The 22,549-nt window shown below is 36.1% G+C and overlaps 1 protein-coding gene across 8 annotated transcripts in view; it reads left to right on the top strand.

Annotated features, from left to right (window-relative positions):
* Positions 1-22,549, top strand: part of CNOT4 (CCR4-NOT transcription complex subunit 4) — a 78,353-nt gene that overhangs the window by 40,059 nt on the left and 15,745 nt on the right. For 3 of the 8 annotated variants that reach the window (XM_062014922.1, XM_062014886.1, XM_062014925.1), the window contains exons 3-11: positions 1,479-1,676; positions 4,398-4,484; positions 5,015-5,116; positions 5,908-6,033; positions 10,262-10,395; positions 14,119-14,274; positions 16,843-16,900; positions 17,178-17,427; positions 19,243-19,740. In XM_062014922.1, coding sequence (XP_061870906.1) covers positions 1,479-1,676; positions 4,398-4,484; positions 5,015-5,116; positions 5,908-6,033; positions 10,262-10,395; positions 14,119-14,274; positions 16,843-16,900; positions 17,178-17,427; positions 19,243-19,740 — 1,609 coding nt within the window. The remainder of the gene's footprint in view (positions 1-1,478; positions 1,677-4,397; positions 4,485-5,014; positions 5,117-5,907; positions 6,034-10,261; positions 10,396-14,118; positions 14,275-16,842; positions 16,901-17,177; positions 17,428-19,242; positions 19,741-22,549) is intronic. The other 5 variants (XM_062014924.1, XM_062014915.1, XM_062014923.1 and 2 more) reach the window with 3 other exon arrangements.

Genomic DNA, 22,549 nt, shown 5'->3' with positions numbered 1-22,549 from the left:
TACTGCTAAAGTATCTTCAAAGCTTAAATTCCTTTGGTGTCACAAAAACCTGTTCCAAAAGAGGCGGTGTTTAACCATGAGATGCCATCTTCTGAAGTTGTCTGCAGCATATTTTTAGAAGATATCTCAAGTATAGCATAATGATGCTGAACTTTAAACTTTTCAAACTGTAAAATGGATCTTGTTTTGTTTGGGGATGTACTCAGAAGACTGTTAGGTCTCAGCACTTAATGGCTTTTACAGTAGAATCACACAAGTATGAGGAATATATGCTTTTGACCTAAAGCCTGTTTTCATCTTGTGCTATAGATTTTTCTTCGGTCATTGAGTATGACAACTAATTTTGTATTCTACCATTAACAGAGGACAGTCAGAAAAAAATTTAAATTCTTTTTTTGTCAGACTTACACATTAAAACCTTTGGTTTTAGTAGTACAAGAAAACAACTTAGCTAAACATACTAATGAGCTTAACTTTTTTTGTCTCAAGTCTTTAGTGAACATCTTCTGTACTCTCATCATTTTTCACTTCATCTGTTTAGAAACACTTCATTTGAAATATAATTTTATATACTTGGTTCTGTATTTTGCATTGCTTTACATATGATATGTTAAATGAAACTTATTGTTCTGAGAAAACTGGAACAGGTAAGGACTATGGGAGTACTTTGAGGAGTAAGCCAGGGCAGAGGATCATGCCCTGTAGTCTGCAAGACCGGACTAAAATCATGCCTTTCTAGCAGTGCTATGCATGAGCAGAGCAATCATTCTAGGTAACTCTGAGGACACTTGTACTTCTGCTAGATACTTTTGAGATTAAAATCTGCAGTGTTATGTCTGTGTTTGATAAGTTATCAGTAGATGGTAATCTTGAGGTTAGAAATGTACATTTCTTCAGGAAAGACAAAGCCCAAGTTGCAAATGATAACGTGGCAAGAATACTATTAAATCAATATGCAGTAACTGTATTGAACTCAAGCTCTTCACTAGGAGAAACTACCCATGTAAGGACTGAGCCATGTAATGGTGTTACTGCCTCAAACATAGTGGGACACTGAAATTAGTTTGTATTTCAGTTTCTTATTTTGTAGTCTTACTTTGTTTGTTAATACACTTAAATATTCAAATCTGTATCAGACAACAAAATATAAAGTGAATGTGCGGGGCATGCTTTCACCCTGCTTACTGTGCTATGTTAGTGAAATCTTAATAGGATGCCTTGACTATCATGTTGTAGCTGCTTGTAGTGTTACCAAACTGACTAGACAGCTGGGTCAGAGTGTTGCTGTTGCCCAAATATGCAAGATGTTCACTTTTGCAATAACGGAATATGCTGCTGCTATAATGTGGCTGGCTATAACAATCAGAACAGATTAACAGAAGAAACCAATTTGTATGTTAAAACAGTAGAATTAAGAATTTATCTAATGTGTTGTTTCTGACATGGGTTGCTTTTAATGGTATTTATATTATATTTAGCCATATCCAGAAGATCCAGCAGTGTACAAACCACTCTCCCAAGAAGAGCTGCAAAGGATAAAAAATGAGAAGAAACAGAAACAAAATGAGAGGAAACAGAAGATATCAGAGAATCGTAAACATTTGGCCAGTGTACGGGTTGTACAGAAGAACCTTGTCTTCGTGGTAGGACTGTCTCAGCGCCTAGCAGATCCAGAGGTGAGCAACTCATACTTGCACATCTTGCTCTTAATTAATTCAGAATACCCCTGTACCCACTCTTGTGTATTTCCTTGATGGGTATGTAATGAAGCAGCATTGAAAAGATTCACTGCTGCTGAGGTCCGCTCTTTTTAACAGAACCTACTCAGTTTCTTCCTCCAAAATAACCTCAGTTTATATCTTTGTTTTTTTGGATGCAGGTACACTATTTTTTAAAAGAGTTCTTTGTGTTTGACAAAATAGGTCTTCTTGTTAAGCTAAAAATAAAAGTAAGGATTTTTTCAGGTATTCATTTTCCTAGGCTGGATCTGCTGGCACTATACAGCTGTGTCATACACTGCCCATTCTAAAGTGGTAGATCAGTTGAATTGTAAAACGTATGCAAAGTGTAGGTCAAACCTGTAGGGACATAGGAAAAAACCCAACACTTGAAGTCTAACTAGGAGGGAGTATAAGGGTGATGTCAGTTGACAAGGAAGAAATAGTAAGAGGAAGACTCGGGAAAGAGTTGACTTGCTACTCTGCATCATCAAAAAGCTTTTCATTTGAGAGAACTGATTGTGTTGAAAATGTTTTATTTACTTCTATCATCAGGCAGCTGCAGGTGGCTAATGGAATTACTGCCAGTGAGTAAAAATATCTTGGATTAGAATATGATAAGATAGATGTCTTCAACTACTGTGCCACGTTCACTTAATTGGACTAAACTGTCTGGAGACATCTCAAATAGGAGTGTCTGTTTCTGAGGACTGGCAGACTACGGACTGCATTTTGTAGACTGGGAAAGAACAAATTTTTAAAATCTGCTTTTATTGGAAGGGGGGAAAAAAAACCTGAGAATATGAATGGAAGAGAAAAAAAATTAAACTGATCTGGTGTATAATACTTCAGTTTCAACAGGAATATAACAATAAGTACTTGCAAGCAACTGTTAACACTAACTTGGTGCTATTTATTAACAAAAAGTGTTTTCTTTTTTTTTTTTGACCAGATAAGAGAATTTGTAAGAGAAATAGTAGTAGATCCAGTTAATTTTTTTAACCTCTGATAATTCCATGCTGAATATTTGAAATAATTAGAAGTGAGTTCACTGGTGTAGTAAGGCAGGGGATGGGGGCAGGGGTCTGTGTGCTATGTTTGATGTTAGCAATGTTTTCACTGACATACCAGAAGATAATGTGTACTTACTGCATATTGCATATAGTACCAAGATGACTTGGTTTCCAAGAAACCTAGCCTGAAAGGGAGAGGTGGCCTAAAAAAGAAAAAGTGTTCAATATATTTAAGTTTTCTACTAAAGCAGGCAAAAATAGCTGGCATAAATAATGATGATTACGAAGAGCAGATTGACTGCAATTAGCTATTTCTAGAAATAGATCTGTGGATTCAACTGGAGTACAAGTGGATCCACTGCTTTTGACATGATCTCATGAAAATTGCGAAGGCCGTGCTGCCATATGTACTCCTTATCGCGTACTCCTTATATACTCCAAATATACATATTCCCTATCAGGAGTATAATCTTCAAAATAATTGAAGCAACTCTACTGCTTTGTTTAGTATTGTCAGGCTCATCTGGAACGATGCCAGAGGGTGAGTGTATGTTCTTTTAAAGAAGATGTAGATAAAATGAAGAGTACTCAGAAGAGAACAGTGAGTGACTGGTGGTCTATACAAGGTGCCCTGTAAGCAAATGTGATTAATAGCTAGATCTTGAAGATATTGATGCTCCCTTGAGAAGAGAGAGAGGGTGGTTAGGTAAAGAAGTTCTTGATCTGTACAGTTTAACTGTACTCTTTAGTGTTAATAATGGAGCCGAGGAAACAAATCTTCCTTTTTTAACCTCTAAGGTTATTGTCTAGAACTAGAAATTCCCTTAGGTTATCTAGCTTCAGTCTGAATAGGCATTGCTTCTGGACCTCCTTCCATCACAGCAGTGGAAAAAAAGGCCTATGATACCAAATGAGTCAGATAGATTGCCACTTCCATTGGCACACAGGTATCTGTTATTCAGCAGAGTTACTTAATATGCTAGAGATGTTCCTGCTTTGTACAGGATCCTTAAATAGTGTGTTATTGCTAACTGATGCAGGGAATGGCAAGATGGTATATTTTTTTATTAACATTCTATTCATTTGTTCATTTTAGGATGATGTTGATTCTGAAATGTCCTTTCTTGAAATGTCATCTATTATCTTGCTGTACTTAGCCTCAGGTTTTCAGGAGAAGAGACTTATCTTGAGCTAACTGGTGTACGCTCCTTAGAGTGGTGCAAGTGAGTTAGGATTCAGCATTTTGTTCCTAGCAGTTAATATATCCGAATGCAAATTTAAGATGGCTGTTTATTTTAACACTGGAATGAATGTGACTTTTATTTTTTCCTCAAATTATACAATAGATGAATATACATCTCATCCAACATTAAATATTCCTTTATCTTGCCATTGTAGAGTTTGAGTAACTACTGATAGGAATGTTAAAAATACCACATAAAATGTGGAGAATAATTTAATTTCTTTACTGCAGTGGCAAGGTACCCTCTATTGCACAGAACCATGTTTTATGTTGGAAAACAAATATACATTTTCATGCCCTCCTCTTCATAGAAGAAGTTTTTAATTAGTCAAAAACTTCAGTTGTGCAGTTACACAGATTAATGAGCCAGCCCTGTATGAATTAACTTTCTAATGTGTTACTCTAACTTTCTTTTTTTTGTAGGTTTTGAAACGACCAGAATATTTTGGGAAGTTTGGTAAAATACATAAAGTTGTCATTAATAACAGCACATCATATGCAGGCTCACAGGTAAGTCAAAGGCCCCTGTGAATTTGATTTCTTTAGAGAAAATACATACGTGCAGAGTGAATCCAGAGCTCCGTATTTCTGATTAAGCAATAGGCTAAAAACAAACCCAAACTATAACAGCATTGCAAAAATCAAATTCAGTTATTGAGGTGTTGTCCAACCAGGCCCTTAAAACTGGATGCCAGATACAATCTAGAAATATTGAAAACTGAAGAGATGAGGTGAAAACCTTCAAAGAAGCAGCAATGCAGCATGTATTCACTGATCTGCATTTCAGGGATACAATACCTTTAAGTATTCAGTATTTTTTAGAACTCTTGAGCAACTTTTTGATGTGTTTTGTCTTCTCCCCATTCTTTATGCAGCACATCTGAAGTTTTAAGAATTGTACTATGTCTGTACTATATTTTCTTGTTAAACATCTAGGTCTGAATATACCAGTTTATGATATGAGTTGCTAAAAAGGCAACATAATGTTCAGATCTGTCTGAGGGGGGAAAAAAAAAAATGTGGTATGTTTTTTTTTCTAGGGTCCAAGTGCCAGTGCATATGTAACCTACATCCGATCAGAAGATGCTCTGAGAGCCATACAGTGTGTCAACAATGTGGTGGTAGACGGCAGAACACTTAAGGTGGTAAAGTTTTTGTATCCTTATGTATGTGTGCTAGGACACTAATATATCAGTGCATAGTAAAAAAATGTATTTGTGTGGATGTGCTTGTGCTGCTGAACAAAAAAACTTCTACTTTATTGAGTACTGAGTTTTGACCTGTTTTCCTAGCGTTAATCTCAACATGAAAATTTACCTGCTGGAAGCTCACTAATATTTTAGGGGTCAGCAAGTAACTACTCAAACCAAATGTTTAAGACAGAGAGATGTACCACCTCCCTCTTCCCATAGCAGCTTTTTTGCTGTATAGCTTAGTAGCTCAGTGTGGAAAAACTGATTATTTGCTTTTACAGAGGTCCAAACATCACACCTCTTTAAAGCTCCCTGGGGAATGCAGGTTTTTTGCTTTGATATCTGTGTAAATGGGTGCTCAGGCTGACTTGGCCAAATTGGTAGCTACAGAAAATCATCTAGTTGATTTCCTTACCACGGTACAAAACATTAACTAGTTTCATATAATATGAGGTCATAGGTACTAATTTGGCTTCTTATGATTATGAATGCAAATATTTGCTGAGGCTCTTATTTTGACATTTATATAGATTGGATGACAATTACCTAATCCTCAAGTATATAGATTCCTTACAAATGGACTTCCTAGTCTACCTGCATCAAAAAATGCATTATAATGAAACTGCAAATCTTGGGAAGGATTTTTGTTTTACAAGTGTAACTTTTTTTTCTTCTACTGTAAAAGGCATGCTTAACCTCCAGTCCTTAAATAATGATTCTTTTTTATTTTTTCCCTTCAGGCATCATTAGGTACAACAAAATATTGCAGTTATTTTCTAAAAAATATGCAGTGTCCAAAACCAGACTGCATGTATCTACATGAACTAGGAGATGAAGCAGCCAGTTTCACAAAAGAAGAAATGCAGGTTAGTGAGAATGTGAAATACATAAGTGACATATATATATTTTAGCCTAATATGTATGTAATGTAGTCTTGCTGAAAGTTTTGTTAGAGATATCGGAAATCTAACAAGTGTTTAACCAGTTGCATATTGTTGAACAGTTTTTTTTTTCATTGAATGCTGCTTCTAAAAACTGCGAAGACCACTGAATATTCATGATTCAGAAAGATGGAGATAAGCTCTTAGCCAAGAGTTCAAATAACCTTGAGTTAGCTACTTGACCTTTGTTCATACCAACACAAGGTAACGTGCTAAACCTGTGTGAAAGAAGTTACTGCATATGTGGGTCTTCCTGTAGGTTTTGTGTATGTGGAGAGTTACTATGGCTTAACTACTGTGTTGTGATTTGACTGGGCTATCTGACTTTAATATCCCTTGTAACCTGTGCAGGGTATAGAAACCTTTTTGGAATAAAACATTGAAGGTTACTGTAATAGACCATAAATACTGATGTGGGGATGTTTCGACAGTCTCAATGTCAAAATGCTTATACACTAGGGAAGTAGGTAAATGGATAGCTTCTGCATGAAGTAAAATAAGAGGTAAAATTCAATGAGAACTTGCAAACCAGGCTACTTTCCATGTTAGTTTCTCTTTATTTCTCCCACCACCTAGATCTGTTACACATATTTTAGAGTATGTTCCTGTTTAGGCTTTTTAGGTTTTTTTATAGAGCTGTCATCCATGTATTTAATCCATTTCGAACCTGCTGATGCTGTCAACCCCATAGTCTTTTTGTGACAGCAAGCCCCTGAAGTTCACCAGCTGTTTTGTGAAGTGCTTTCTTTTGTCTGTGTTAAACTGATCTCCAGTTAGACTTGTCAAGTGTCTTCTAATCTTAGCATTGTAGTACTTGCTGAAAGCAAAAACCCTTATTCGTCTTATCCGTTGCCTTTGTGATGTTGTAAAACTTGATCTTACCGCTCTCAGCCTTCTCTCCAGTCACGATTTCTGAGCTTTTAAGCTTTTAAAGTGTTTCATCTCTTTTTATGATGATTTCTGTTGCCTTCGCCTGTACCTTCTGTGTCCTTCCTGAGAGGCAAAGACCAGATGCCTCATGCTCAGGATGTTGGGGAAGCCAAGTTTTGTATAGCAGTCCTCAGTGTTCTATGTGTAGTGGTATATGTGGTTTTTAGTTTTTAATCTGTTGTTCTGCTTCCTAATGAAGCACAGCACATTTTTCATACTGGTTGTCAGCACACAATCAATCAACAGTTTGAGACCTGTTGGCAGTAACTTCAGCATCTCTTCTCTGAGCTGTAAGAACCATTTCACAGATCAATAGATCTTTAGTATGGTTTAGATTACTTTTCTTGTATTACCTGACATGTCTCTGGTGAAGCTTATTTCCCACCTTTTTGCCTATTTGCTGAATTGTCCAGGGTTGTACTGCAATTTCTTATTATCAATATGACAGTTTACCTCCTGAAGAGGTTGGTATTGTTGCCAAAAGATTTGCTCTTCACTCATTTCTTATGTATGCCAATGGTGTTGCATAAAACTGATGCTAGTCATCAGACTTCATCATTTGTTTCTGCACCTTTAAAGTGACCAGTTAGCCTTAGCTCTGCTTTTCTGTCTTTTAACTGGTTTAATTCCAGAAAAGAACCTTTCCTCTATCCCGGGCAGCTTCTTAAATAGCATCTAGTGGGAAACCTTATAAAAAGTGCCTTGAAAAATTTTGTGGATCCTCTTTATTGATGCTTTTTTGCACTGTCATATAATTTCATCATGTTAGTGAAGTAGGATTTGCGTTTACAGAAGATGTTTAAGTTCATTCCCAGCAGATTGTGTTTATCCATGAACTTCCATCTGGTTGTTTTTTAAGATAGTTTGTGTTCTTAGGAGGGATGCAGGTTGAACTTAGCACTCTGTAGTTCACAGGATCTTTTTTGTAGAAGACAGTGACAACTTGTCAGTTAGTTAAAATTGATAGGCTGTATACCTTGACCAGGAATTTGAATTCACGTAGGATTATATTTTGTGACTTAAACGTATCCTGGTCCTCATTACATTCCTTAAACTTTCTTCTTTTTTCTTATTGCATTCTTCGAAATCAATGCAAATTACGCAACTGTTGAAAAATGTGTTGTGCTTTCAATGCACCAGCATTCTGGAGTTTGTGTCAGTGAATGTACAGGTTTATTTACTGAGACTGAATGTCCACTATCACAGATTTTGATACTTCATAAAAATAAAATTGTGAATGTGACGAACTTGCATTCTAGGTTCAGTAATTGTTAATAGAGAAAACATTGTGACAAACTGTAAAGAATGGGTAAAACTCTGGGAAGTCTGTGAAAGTGAAGTTGGGAATTTAAATAAAGTAGACTGGAGATGGTTTGGCCTCTGGATTGTTTTTTATAAATTAGGCACAATTGCTGCAAGCTCCTATATAGAATTTTAAATCTTGTTTCTTACATTTCTGACAGGTACATGAGCTTAGGTCTGGCCTGATATTCTTGGCCTTAAACTTCAGTCTTTCTCCACTGAGATCTTTGTCTTTCTACCCAATCTAGTTGCCCATATTCTATTCATAGCAGATGGCAGAAGAAGCATTTCGAGGGTGCAGTGTATCTCAGAGTTTGTAGTTAGGTGAACTGCACTCTAGAACTACTCTTTTTTTTTTTTTCTACTATAAGTAATAGCTTGAGTGTAGACACTGACACAGTTGGATAAGATGATGCACACACCAGGTGTTTCAGTGTTCTTTTTTGAGGGTTGTGTAGATTGACTACCTAGAGAAAGACGTGTTCAGAATCAACTAGTAATGGTGAACTGGAGAATTAAGTAGAAAAAAATGGAGATGCTTGTAGTATTTGACTGACTTGGGGCATTCAAATGGAATATGCAGTTGCCATTCTGAAGGAGCCTGTAAGGGAATTTAGTTTCCCAGAAGTACTGTTTTTTTAATTGTCAACTATAACTGTTTAATTTTGTTTAAAAAACCCATAAGTAGTAGTTTGCTTTTAGGTTGTTTCCTGGAAGGATGTCTGCACTGCCTGTGTATCAATTCCATTCCTGTTAAAAAAAAAAAAAAAAAGAATAACGAGAATGAATTAAGTAATGAACGAGTGTTAATTTTTGTGTACAGGTAGTGTGATAACTTTATCACATCTTCAGTATTGATTTAAATCAGATACGTGTTCTGTACTTAAGATTCAGAAGGTCTGACCATGAATCTTGGCATGTTTCATTTACTAAATAACATCTCTTAGTACCTGGAAACTCAAGATGAAAGCTATTGACAGCTTCAGATTCACTGTTCTATTTTGTGTCTTGATTCAGCTCATTACAGTACTTAACTGTAATAGCAAATGTAACACAATTATAATGCAGTTATAATAACAAATATCTGTAATTGCAAATAGTAATTCTTAGGTTGGAATGGTGTAACAACTATAAAAAATGTGAACATTCATCTTGTATTTGTTTCAGATCTCATTTTAAATATGTGAGGTGTGGATCTTGCTGCTGTGGTGTTAAATATTTAGCCTCAGAATGTTGTAGATAGGCTAGACTGAAAAGTACTCTCTTGCTAGTTTGAATGTTCTGGAGTTTGATTGGGCCCCCTCAATTTCTGAAAGCAAGAAATGACTCTTAAATACCTAAAAGACTAGTTAAAATGTTCAGTTATTAAAAAGAAGGGATTTATCAGTTATCACGCAGAATATGTTATAGGATAGGTAACACTTAGACCATCTCAGCTGTTTCTATGAGCCAATATAAAATACCTTTCATTTTGGAGCTTTTGGTTTACGAGACACTCTTTGCTCCTTCCAGTCTTCTGGAAAGCTTATTACGGTTGGAATATCAAATGCAGATGGTCTTAGAGATTTATCTGTTCAGGATTTAGAAGGTCTATTGTGAAGCTCTTGGTTAGAACTAAAGAGCAAGTTCTAATAAGGCTGTAACTATTTTTCCATTGAGAAGTCTCAAATAATTATAAATCAGTAAATACATCCAAATGATTTCTAGGCAAGCTTTAGAGATCTGTTGAGATCATATCTGTGCCAAGATTTGAGGACCACTGTTTTGAGTTAGTCAGGAATGACTTGGTAAGTTGTTAAAGCTGAATTACTAAGCTTTGGAGTGTACATATGTACGTGAATGTATTTTAAAAATGTTTTTTCAATCTTTAAAAAGATATATTAAACCAGTATTCATTCATTGTGAATTTCTCTTTCCTTAGGCGGGTAAGCATCAGGAATATGAACAGAAACTACTGCAAGAACTATACAAACTAAACCCCAACTTTCTCCAGTTATCTACGGGTACAGTTGACAAAAACAAGAACAAAGTGACAGCACTGCAGAGGTATGATACGTAAGTACTGATGTGGGACTGCCTGGCTATGCCTTCATTTCTTGATTATTCCCAAAGAAAACTTTTCTTCCTATTGTATTATCTAAGTTGCCTATTATTTTTAGTGACTATTAAATGATGAAGTCTGATAGCAGTTTTCTCAATGTAGAGATACATGCACCACTTCATTAAAATACAAAGTGAGTGAGAATCTCGATTAGTGAAGAAATATTTTGCTGCTGTGTACCTTTGGATCACTAGTTCAGAATGAGTCATTCTTATTCTGAAAGAAGACCTTGTATTTTATCTTTGTATAAACACATAATATTTATTTAAGACCAAATGTCAGCTTTCTTGGTATGATGTTACGATGAGTGCAGTCTGTGCTCTCACAACTGAGACACCTTATAGTCTTGATATGTGGCTTTTATTGTGGTTTTTTACATGATTTATAGGGTAGTCCTTACACAGGTGTAAGGACCTTCAAAATTGGAAGTAAAATCAGTTTGTTTCTTTCATGTAAGAGTTCACAAGATGTGAATAAAAGTTTTATTGCTTTCATGTAGTAAACTTGGAACATAGTGGAAAATATTGAATTACAGCTATCAGTTATTACTCCTTGTTAAAATAACAGTCTGTTGAAGTAGTTTGTTCAGTAAGTTATTAAAAGATTTCTCTCCATATGAGTGCATAGTAATACAAAGATAAATGAAAACCTATGGTCATCAGTCCTTATGTGAATTATCCACTCAAATATCATGTTTAAGATCAAGAAACAGTTTCTTCCACTTCTTTTTATAGGATTTTCATAATGAGGTAGTCGCTGTGAAGGTTAGATTGCCCTTCATACGCATCTTGGCCTTGTAATTGGGGTCTGTGCTGCGTGCCAGTTTACCCCCTACTGAATTTTTAAGACTATTTGTCACTGACAGCATCACTGCACAACAGTTTAAACAAGAAAATGTGTACTACGTCTAAAATATTGCCAATGCAATTTGAATAAAGAGAATATAGTTTTGAGAACTGATATTCCAGCTGATATACTGGGATTATTTCTTTTAACTTCTGGAGGAAGTGTCATGTGCTCTTTGACAGCAGTTGGATCTTTTCTTAAGGACTGTGCCACTTCTTATTTCTTTGATGCTGAATCAATATTGACTTGGAAGGTACAGTACAGAGAGTAAAGAAAATACACCAGTTCTTGCATTTGGGTGTTGATTATTTTATGTTCAAAGTCTGAACTAATCTTATTTTGATATCTAACTAGATCCCAGCAAAAGAAATTATAATAGTGAGAAAAGAATGCTCTGTATGAAACTGCAGAAAACTTTTAAGCCTTCAGAAAGCAATTATGAATTGGAAGTTGGCCAGTATGTGGTGCTAATATTATGGCACAAGGGGAAAAAAAAAAGAACATGTTACTCCAAAGGCAACAAGTGGTCTGGAGTTAATGTCTCTTGTCAGCTGAACAGCATCATCACAACAACACAACAGACTCTGTTCTTTGCTAATGGCTAGGAACCACCTTTTGGATTCCAAAGTGAATTTCTTCTTGCAGCTGGCATTTTGAAATGTTTCTTCAAGTCTCATCTCATCAGTTCAAAAAGTAGCTTGTGAGCTGGTGAATGTGTTTTGTTTTCGACAGCTTTCTACCCAATCGGTTTCTTGATTTTGTCTGATTCACTGATATATTATTAATATTTCTGGCAGTTTGTCAGAGCCTTTGAGAATTTTGTGATTGTTCTTGTGTTTCTGGAGTGCAGGTTTTCTGTTTCACTTCGGAGTTGAACAGAAGTTGAGTTTGAAGTAGTAACTGTTGCAGTATCTAATAGCAGAATAGAGTTTCTTAAACAGTGCATAAATACTTTTTCACAATTGTATTCTAATTTGAAAAGTCCTACTTGCAGACCTTTTTTCTTGATGATGAAGGCAAATGTTAAAATCCTTCAGAATCACTTAAGTATATGTGGGTACTCATCTCTCGGTATGTCACTTGATTGTCCTGGTGACTACATTTTTACAGTTAGAGGTATGTTCCACACCTGAAACGTGTCAAGCTTTTATTTAATTATTTTTTTTCTTTAAAAAAAAAAAAAAATCCATGCTGACTTTTTCCTAAAGAACTGAAATAAATGCTTTCTTATGCTACAGATGAAGCTGCTTATTCAGTACTTGCTGGTCTTTTAGAGAACAGCCATTTAGAACCATGCATCTTTGAACTAAACAAAAAAAACTCCACACATTCAAAAACTCACCCCAAAACACAGACCGATGTCTTTGTCTTTATTTTTCTCCTTGGATGGAAAACTAACTTTTAACTATGACATTTTAAAGTTAGTTTTAGTAGAGATAGCTTTGCACTGCAGGGAATGTAAATTTTGGTGTTTAAAATAAATCTGTGAATGAATTGAAAGCCTTGTTGTACCTAGATTAAAGCTCATTTTTATGAGGATGAGAATATTATGTGGTGGACAAGGTGCTGCTTGTATCTTCATTCCTTGATATTCAATATCTGATTAACTCACTATAACTTATTTAAAATGTGTGCAAAGCAAAGATGAGTTATGTAAATCAGGTCAAGACTCTCATCTATGTACATATTGTATAGGTATGTGAGGAAAGATGGAGATAGGATAGCAGATATTAAAATACTGAGATCTGAGGGTAGCTACTAATAGCAATTTTAACTGAATGGAGTAGGAAATACCTGTCTTGCTCAAAGCAGATACAGTATTTTTCAGATTTAGACTGTGAACTTACTAATTTGATGTAGAGATGAAGAGTAAATGTTGGACCATGTAGTAAGAATGTGTTTACTGAAGGAGGCATCAGGGTGAATATACATATTTTTTTGAAAGCTTCTTTCTTATGGAAACAGCATTTGGACACTGAAAACAGCAACCTGATTGTAACAAATGAAAAGCTGAAGTTCATGTAAAAAAAACTGGAGAACACAGAGGCGGGTCTTTTACAGTAAAATTGTAGGGATAGCAGATGACACTGTATTTGAATGCATTCAGTTATAGATGATACTCCAGCTCACTTCAACTTGTGTAAAATGTAACTATTTTCAGCAAAAACTTGCTCTTGAACTTCTTTCAGATGTTATGTGCACTCTGAAATAAAATTGAATGTTACTTTATAAAAGGGAAGTAAATTACGGCTGTAAACTAGAAATGAAGGGAATAGTAACTTGAATGAAAAAGTGTGTTGATCTGACTTGGTCTCATGGTCTGTTCATAAAGCTGTAGGCCCTTGTGAGGTGTAAAACACAAACTTCATCTGTTGGAACCAGGCTTGATAGAGCCTGGAATACAAATAATTTTTTAAAAAAAGGAATTTAATTCATGATTTAGAGAACTTAGAACTACTTATGGGATAAATCAAGTAGTTCCAAATAAGGTGTATGTAGGTGTGGGTACTTGAAGCTGTCAGTGTATTTTTAGGTTTTTAAAATTTTTTTTCCTCTCTTCTAATCGGGCTGCAGTGTTGGTGCAGCAACTATCTATTCAGTGAAATAAAAACCCAGAATTCCCCACATTTTTCTCTCTCCTCTTCCTACCCCACTAATTATTTTTTTAAATCCTCACCATCTAAAATCTGATAAATAATATCCAGATAAATCTATTCTTGTGGCACAAGGATTCATTTCCCCAGTGCTTACAATTTTTAAAAACACTTTCTTCATAACTTGAACTCTTCTTTTTTTTTTTTCTTTTTTTTTCTACTCTTGCCTTTTTCCAGACCCAACAGTAATAACAAAGATGCCTGGCCATCATTACAGAGTTCAAGTAAATCAGCCAACGGTTTAACAATGGAACACAGGAAAACGCCTCCTATATTAGAAAATGGCACAGACCCAGAACACATGACTCCAGATGGTGCAGACTCAGATTTCGGGTAATTGTGCTGCCTTTTATACTTCAGATAGCTTGCTTTCTCTCTCACTGATTGGTGTGGAGGGAATGATTCTCCAGTCTTTCTCTGGTTGGAGAGCTGGATTCAAATCTGGATCAGGTCACAAAATGCTGGGCTTAGACTAGCCCATGTCAGGAAGACTTGATTGGCAGATTGTGCAGGAGAACCCTTACACAGCTGCATGGTCCCAGCCAGAGCTGAGCCCTTCATTTCTATATAGAAGCTTCCACAAAACTAACATGCTAGTTGCTATAGAGGCTTGTCACTTGGAAAAGCTTCAACAGAAGGAAGCTAAATATTAGGGCTGAGTATCTCTAGTCACAGTGGTGCATTCTAGAAACACCACTGCAGAGGTAAGGTTTCCCTGGTTATCACCCAGTAACTGGAACACCAGGGCAGCAGATTCAACTGAGGCAGCTTTGTGCACGGGAAGTAATTAATCTGCTTACAATTACTTCCTTACTGCTAACCAAGATTTTTTTCTCTTTTGGTGCCCTCCCTGAATAGAACTAGTGGCCTCTTTCATCCTAAACATCACTTGCAGTTCCTGATGGTAGTTGTAATCATGCTGTTTTGATTTTTATCAATCCCCTTAAGCAATATTTGTTGGGTTCATTCAGTGTTCGGATGGGAAAATAACAAGGTAAACACTAGTATTTCAAGAAGTGGTGTTGCTGGTTAGGTAGCTATCTTCTTTTTAAATCAGTATTGAACCAATATATTAACATTGAGTTCTGTTGAAAGTGGTACCTTCTTTTTAGGCTTAATAGCAGTCCCATTGATGGGTGATCAGAGATCCTATGGTTATGTCTCAGTAGTGATGGGCAACTTCCTTCTTATTTTTCTGAAAACAAAAGTAAAAATACCGTAGTCGATAGATAATTAACCTTGTTCATTCGTGAGACCTAGAAACCTGACTTAGAATTAAAGTCTCCTTAGGTAGGTTCGAGTATAATAAACATTTTCAGTACATAGATTGTCTAAAAAGCGATTTGTATGACAACTTTTAAAAACGGTAGCATTGTGGCTTTCTGTCAGTAGCTTTGGGAAAATAGTTTGTCTGGAATATCAGCTCTACAATTAGAATGATTGTGGTGTAGTGAAGAGTCTACAGCAAACTTTTGTGCTTTAGGTATTCAGAAATTACTAACCCAAGGCAGTTTGTTCCAAAGGGAAGAACTTCATTAATGATGTACAACCATTAAATATAAAGTATTTGTAAATCTTCACTGGAATAATGCTTGCTTGCAAGTATATTGCTCTGATTTTTCTTCAATAGTCATAAATAATTCAGCTTAAGTTATCTCTGAGATACTGACCCAATCAGTGTTCTTCTGCACAAAAATTGGTTTTGTTGACAAATTACTCATAGTTTCTTTAGAATAGAGAAGAATTAATTCTGCTGAGTTTTGACTCTGGTTATTCTGAGTTGGAGAGAACAAATAGGAGGGAATCAAAATCTTGATATGTGGCTCTATGCAGTATTTAAACTTTGCAGCAGCAAGGAGTGTTTGAAAACAAGGTGTAGGTAGTATCTGAAGTCTGCACCCAGTTAAAATAATTACTATATATCTATTTTTTGTGCTAACACATTATGCTTGTAATTTGGTTTGTATCACATCCTGGCATCTTAGAGCCAAAATTCACATTCTTCTGGTCTTTGTAGGACAGATGATTTGATCTGTTCAACCTGATACTTTTGCATCTTTTCTTACAGGTAGATAAAATTGAAAGTACCTCTAAAGGTGTAAAGAAGACATTTTAATCTGATCTTGAGCTAATACAGTTTCATTAGTGTGGTATTTAGTGTAATTCAGGCAACTTGCAGCTGCCTGTCGGAATCTTGAATCCTGAGATGTGCCATTTCAGCTAAGTCATGTTAATTCCCAGTGAATACCTTTCTGAGGTGGTTTCCTGATGTATCTTATCTTTTATTTTCTTAATGTTGGTTGACAGTTTATGCTCTGTCCTTGCCTGCATTTTTTCCCTTCTATCATCTCAAAACTCAGTTTTCTTACTTTAGAACAAATTTCTCCTAGTTAAAGCTTGAAGGCTGGTGGGAAGCTTAACTTGCCACCAGGTCTAAATAATTTAATCTTTCATCTTTCCCCAGATTTGTATAGAAATTTTATGGGAACTGGCAACCCAGGTGTTTGGGAAACAACTCTGTTACCAAGTTTCTCTCTGGTAGTGGCACAGATGGAGCTGACTACAATGGAATACTGCCATAGCACAGGAGTCTGGTTATATTGAATGGCATAGAGTTAATATCAACATGTTTTACTTCTTGCTTCTTGACAGGGCAGTCCACAAGCAGAGTGGAGAGCAGTGGGAAGAAATATTACAGCATGTGACAAATAGTTGGAGTACTTGAAATTTAAAAAAACCAGTCTCATAAATAATAAGTGGACTTTTTCCTGCTTAATTCCTCCTAATTAATTTTGCTTTGTCTTTATTTCAAGGCTTTTCTACCAGTACAAATGCAAATGTTGATTTTCACGTGAAATACTTGAGTTTCTTATTGTCTCTTTTCCCCTCCCACTTTTGCAGCCCTATCGACAAACCTTCAGACTCCCTCAGTATAGGAAATGGTGACAGCTCCCAGCAGGTAAGGCATAAAGATAAATGCTGTTAAAGTAAAAATTGAGTTTGAGAGCTTGGTGCAGCTTTTAGTTGGAGAAACAAGTACTTTCTGAAGTGTATAATGATTTTTAAAATAACTAAAAAATGCTAATGCTAAGTTGATTTTGATGTTTGACCTTGTACTGAGCCATATGTTAATTAACCTAGTAGCAGAAGACGATTTTGAGGAAATTTTTCAACTGGATTAGTGGAGAATATATACACTCATGTCCTAATTTTTTCTCTATCTCTCTTGCCTCTAGATAACAAATAGCGACACACCTTCACCACCGCCTGGTTTAACAAAACCCAATCCAGTCATACCCATCAGTTCATCGAATCACAGTGCACGGTCTCCTTTTGAAGGGGCTGTAACAGAATCACAGTCACTCTTCTCTGACAACTTTCGGCACCCTAACCCTATCCCTAGTGGGCTTCCTCCATTCCCCAGCTCTCCACAGACTTCAAATGAGTGGCCCACAGCACCAGAACCACAGAGCCTCTTCACATCAGGTACGCATACACGTTACATGGATGGCCATTGTTTGCTTTTGCAACTGAGGCATAAATCTGTGCAGAACCAAAAGCCCTAAGACTTGCTCTATACTGTTTTTCACCCTTCATGAATATTAAAATTTGCCAATTAACTGAAAATTAATTTAACTGATGTAAGGGTTTCTTCGAAAAGAATCTTTACAGAGTTTTCCAACTGCATGGCTAAATTATCAGAGTAGTTATTTCAGTCTTTTTAGCCATGTGCATGTTTAAATAATGTGACAGGTATGCTTAATATATAATGTTACAGAGTTTTATTGAGAGTGGGGAAAATACGTGGTGTCAGTATATGTTGGTGTAATAACCTGTTATAATCGATAAATCCAACATCAGAAGCTGTCCAGTGGAATCCAGAATTTTCTTTAGTATCCTTTATAGCCCTCTGAAGGAGCCTAATCTTTCTTTTTCTGAAGTGAGATTCTATATATTCATTTAAAAATATGCTTAATTGTATGAACTGAAAGAACTTTCCAGGTAAATACCGCTTCATATGAACAAAACATTGGTTTAGGTCGATTTATATAATGTTGGGAATAGTTAACAGTTTTGTAAGAGCTCACAAATTACAAATCTACAGGAACTGCTAGCAAATCAAATTAAATAATGTCAGTAATAAAATGTAAACTATGCTTTATGACACAGTTCGTTTATTTAGTGATTAATCATCTTCTGATGTTTATCTGACTTTTGGGTGTCACAAATGTGTTTGTAAATAATATTACCAAGGAAATTACCCGCTGCTGCGGTACTATCTATACACACTAATTTTGTGAGAACTAAGTTGCAGTGAGAGACAATTTCTGGATCTTATTCCTTTCATAATTAATATAAATTGTGTAGTTGCTATTTAAATAAGAATACAAAGGATATGTTTTTGTCTAGCAGCTCTTTTTATCAGTTCAAATGGATTTGAGTGAAGATATTGAGCTTAGTTTTAATTACTTAGAGCAGTAGAGCAGATTCCCTACCAGCAGAGGGAGTTAATGTTGTGAATGATACCACCTTTTATTCATCAGCTTTCACTACCATGGTTTTGAGGAAAAATACTGTGAAACTATAGACACAATATTCACGGAACCTGAATAAGAAACTTAAATAGTATAATCAAATGAAGCAGTAGATGAAAATGCAGGACATTCTGGTAGCCCTTTTCTGCCACACTGCCTCAAAATACTTAACTGTGTTATAAGATATTGTTCCTTATTTCATTTTATCGAACTGTTTACACAAGAATTTGGCTTGTTTTTCTTCATAGTGTTAAACAATTAGGGTTTTGGATTTTTTAAACACTGCTCAGAGGTTTCCTCTTTGAATGGGAACATCTTACTTTTTTTGCTCAGTAGAGCTGAAGCACAGCACTGACAGCAAAATACTGACTGACAACCTTATTTAAACTCTGCTTACTCACATTTCCATTCAGTAGTATGGATATAAAGAAGGTTCTGAGAAAGTGTTTATTGATCTCTTTCTGCTTGGTGCCGTTATTGAAAATAGTTATTTGTCAAGGCTTTTCTGTAGTTCAGGAACACAGCAATTTTGAAGTAAAAATACTGGTTTGCTAGTTATGCCACTTTACCTTTAGGTAGAAATATATGATTGTTTGATCTGAAAATGGCATTCAAACCTGATGAATAAGATTTCTTTGGGAAATGTATAAAGAAGTATTACGTGAAAGATAACTGGCAACATAGATTTAGATACACTGAGGCTGAAATTTTTGTATGAATAAATACCAATTTCTGTTCTAAATCCTATTCCTCTCCTCTCTGACAGAAACTATACCAGTATCCTCCTCCACAGACTGGCAAGCGGCTTTTGGGTTTGGTTCCTCCAAACAGCAAGAGGACGACTTAGGGTTTGACCCCTTTGACATCACCCGCAAAGCCTTAGCAGACCTGATTGAGAAGGAACTGTCAGTCCAAGATCAACCTTCTCTCTCGCCCACATCTCTTCAGAACCCTACCCCACACACTACAGCTGCCAAAGGGCCAGGCTCTGGATTCCTGCATCCTGCTGCACCCACAAATGCCAACTCTCTCGGTAGCACCTTTCCAGTCATGCCACAGAGGTTCCCACAGTTTCAACAACATCGAGCAGTTTACAACTCCTTCAGTTTTCCAGGCCAAGCAGCTCGCTATCCTTGGATGGCCTTCCCACGCAATAGCATCATGCACTTGAACCACACAGCAAATCCCACCTCAAATAGTAATTTCTTGGACTTGAATCTCCCACCACAACACAGCACAGGTCTGGGAGGGATCCCTATATCAGGTAGGTGAATATGGGGCAGTGGTGAATATGACTTAATTCATGCTTTCAGCTTCTCTGAGTCAGGACAGGAAAAGCGAATAGCCAGCTACACGTGGTGGATTGGGATCTATTGACTATCATAGTAGATTCATGAACAGAGGGAGGAATATTGTTTTAAATAGGCCCTTTCCAATTTTAAGAAAAAGTATCTGGATGTTTAGCCTTGTAATATTGAGCTTTATAAGGAAGGTGGAGTATTCTGTGCCCGCTTAATTTTGTGCCAAAACAAATGGGTATTTTGGGTTTTCAGTCTTGCCAGACTGTCTCTCGTTAAGAGTAGGCTGTGGAAGCACATTGTGACTTCCACTTTGACACGCAGATGCTGACCAGAGTTCTTAAAATTGTACAAAAAATTATAATGAAGGTAATTTGTACCAGTTATCTGGACTGGGTTTTTTCTTCTTGCGCATAACCAAATGTCTGCACGAGAAAACATTCAGTGCTCTTCATTTCTGTTCTTGAGATGGGCTTAATACTATACTAATCTTTCACTGAATGGATGCATGCAGTATGTGTAAGAGGATTCATCTTGATTGCAAGAGTTGTGTTGTTGAAGGAAAACAAGTATGTAGTCAGGACAGTTGCCCAGAGTGGATTGATAGTCTCTCGCAGTAAACCTTACAACTAAGGAGCTAACTGTAACAATTATCTTCAATAAAAATTAACTTCTGGAGGTTGAAGACCTTCCACGTTTCTGATTTTTACCTTGGCCCAAATAGATTCTCTTAACCAGGAAGGAAATATTATCAAGTGTGTAATGAACTGCAGATAGAAAGTCTCTCTGTGGTTTTGCTCTAATACAAGAGCTACTCCTTTGCTGTATTTTGTCCTCTTTGAAGGCTTTGAACCTATAGTACTGCTGTAGGGTCATTAGACTGATTCATAGTATAAACTCTATATATATACTGATGGTGGCAAAGTTTTTAGACTAAAATGACTGATACAGGTTACACTGAAGTGTGGAAAAAAAACCACCAAAAAATCCCAACAATTTTTTTTTTAGATGGAGTAAAAAATGCAGCATCCATAGCACTGAAAATTGTTGCTTGTCTCTGCTAAATAACGTAAAACTTCCATTAACTTTGCAATGCATCAAGTTTCAACTTTACCACTCGATTATAAAATTGCTAGTTAAGCAGTCAGCAACAAAGCTGTCTTCTTCTAGCTTAGGGGGCCAAGGCAAATCCTTGAGAGTTGAAAAAGGTCTGTTCGTAGCACAGATATCTTTATTACAGCTCTAATATAGTATTCTTTAAATTGTGTTACTTTACTTTCAAACTGTCAAAGGCAATTAGACCAACTTTTGTCAACATAAGACTCAGATCCTTGGTATGACTCCTGAAGAACCAGTTATGCGGTGTTGGTTGATGCACGGCCCCTGCCGTGTACTTCCCCCATATTTTTTAAGGCAACAGATTTGATATTTAAGTGTATCCTTTTTTTTGTATGCAACTGTTTAGAGCTAATTAATCTGAAAGTATTTTTAGCAGATAGAGTGCTAAAACCAGAAAATAAACATCTGCTGCAGTCTCTATGGAAAGTTCCTTTGACTTGGTCTTAATCTCTTGTTACAGGAAACATTGTTAGTTGCCTGGCTGACAATTAGATAGTAGCAGTTGCTGCACTGCAAACACTTCTCAGCTGATCTGCATATCAGCTTTGATATATCTTGAAAAACGTGTCACTTGAACAAACACAGATTACTCCTTTTTCTTTATCCTGTTGTGAGAAATCAGTCTCAGTTGTGGTTTTGCTTGCCAGGTTATGGATTTCTATGCTTTGTATGGCATTAAATGCCTAGGGTTTTATTTAGTGCCGCGTTTCGGAAATACGAGTAATTTGAAAGTCAGGAGATGCCCTCATATCTCTTTTTTGTGTGCTGACTTAATAGTTTCCAATTTATAGATAATTCTGTCTTTTCAAATCTGTATCTGGTTTACAGGTCTCAACAAATTCTTTTTATATTCTTTTTGAAGGAATAATTCCTGGTTTTTTGGTCTTTTTGCTTTTAATCTGTTAGTAGCAGGTATATAATTACAAAATTTTCATAGTTTCCTCATTTTGATTTATAGATAGAGCTGTCTGATAGGGTTGGAGGAAGGAAGTGGTATACAAGTACAGAGAAAGTATGTCAATGAGACTTCATTACAGTGCTTTGGGACACACTCTAGCTGACCTGCTAGAAAGAAGGTGTGTATCGTAAAGCTGGTTTAGCAATACGGAGAGATTAGTTGTAATATAACTAAAGCTCTTTTTTGTTAGCTTTCTTATTGGTCTCTATTAGGGCATTTTAGAAATGTCATTAACACAGATGTTTCAGATCTAAAAGCAAAAGAAACTTGGTGCAGGTAAAACATGTTCTGTCTTCTAGCAGAGACCCTCAACTGCTGTCGAAGTTGCATGTTTCTTAAGGGTCTTTGATCACAATTTTTTTACAGGACTATAAATTCCTAAAGCAGATAATACTGGATTAATCATTTTTTAAAAAAGTATTCTGTGCATTTCCCTGCTTTATTTAATCAGCCCTCTTCAACTTCTCTGTTTCATTTATATGAAAACAAGCATATCTAAAAAACTTTTATAACTTCCTATGAAGTTAGTGTACTATTATCTAGGCTTCCTAAATAAAATTTGAGTTTATTTCACTAATTGTATTTGTAGTTTGGAAACTTGTATGAAGAAAACAATCTCTTACGTTGCTGCTGCTTCTGCTTTAGGTAGGCATTTAGTGTTCATGTGAATTTGAAACGCTCATGTTTGACATGTTAAA

This window comes from Colius striatus, chromosome 1, assembly GCF_028858725.1.
Source record: "Colius striatus isolate bColStr4 chromosome 1, bColStr4.1.hap1, whole genome shotgun sequence".
In the NCBI taxonomy this organism is placed as follows: domain Eukaryota; kingdom Metazoa; phylum Chordata; class Aves; order Coliiformes; family Coliidae; genus Colius; species Colius striatus.
The sequence above is the reverse complement of the archived record's forward strand: the minus strand, read 5'-3'. Positions and strand labels throughout refer to the sequence as shown.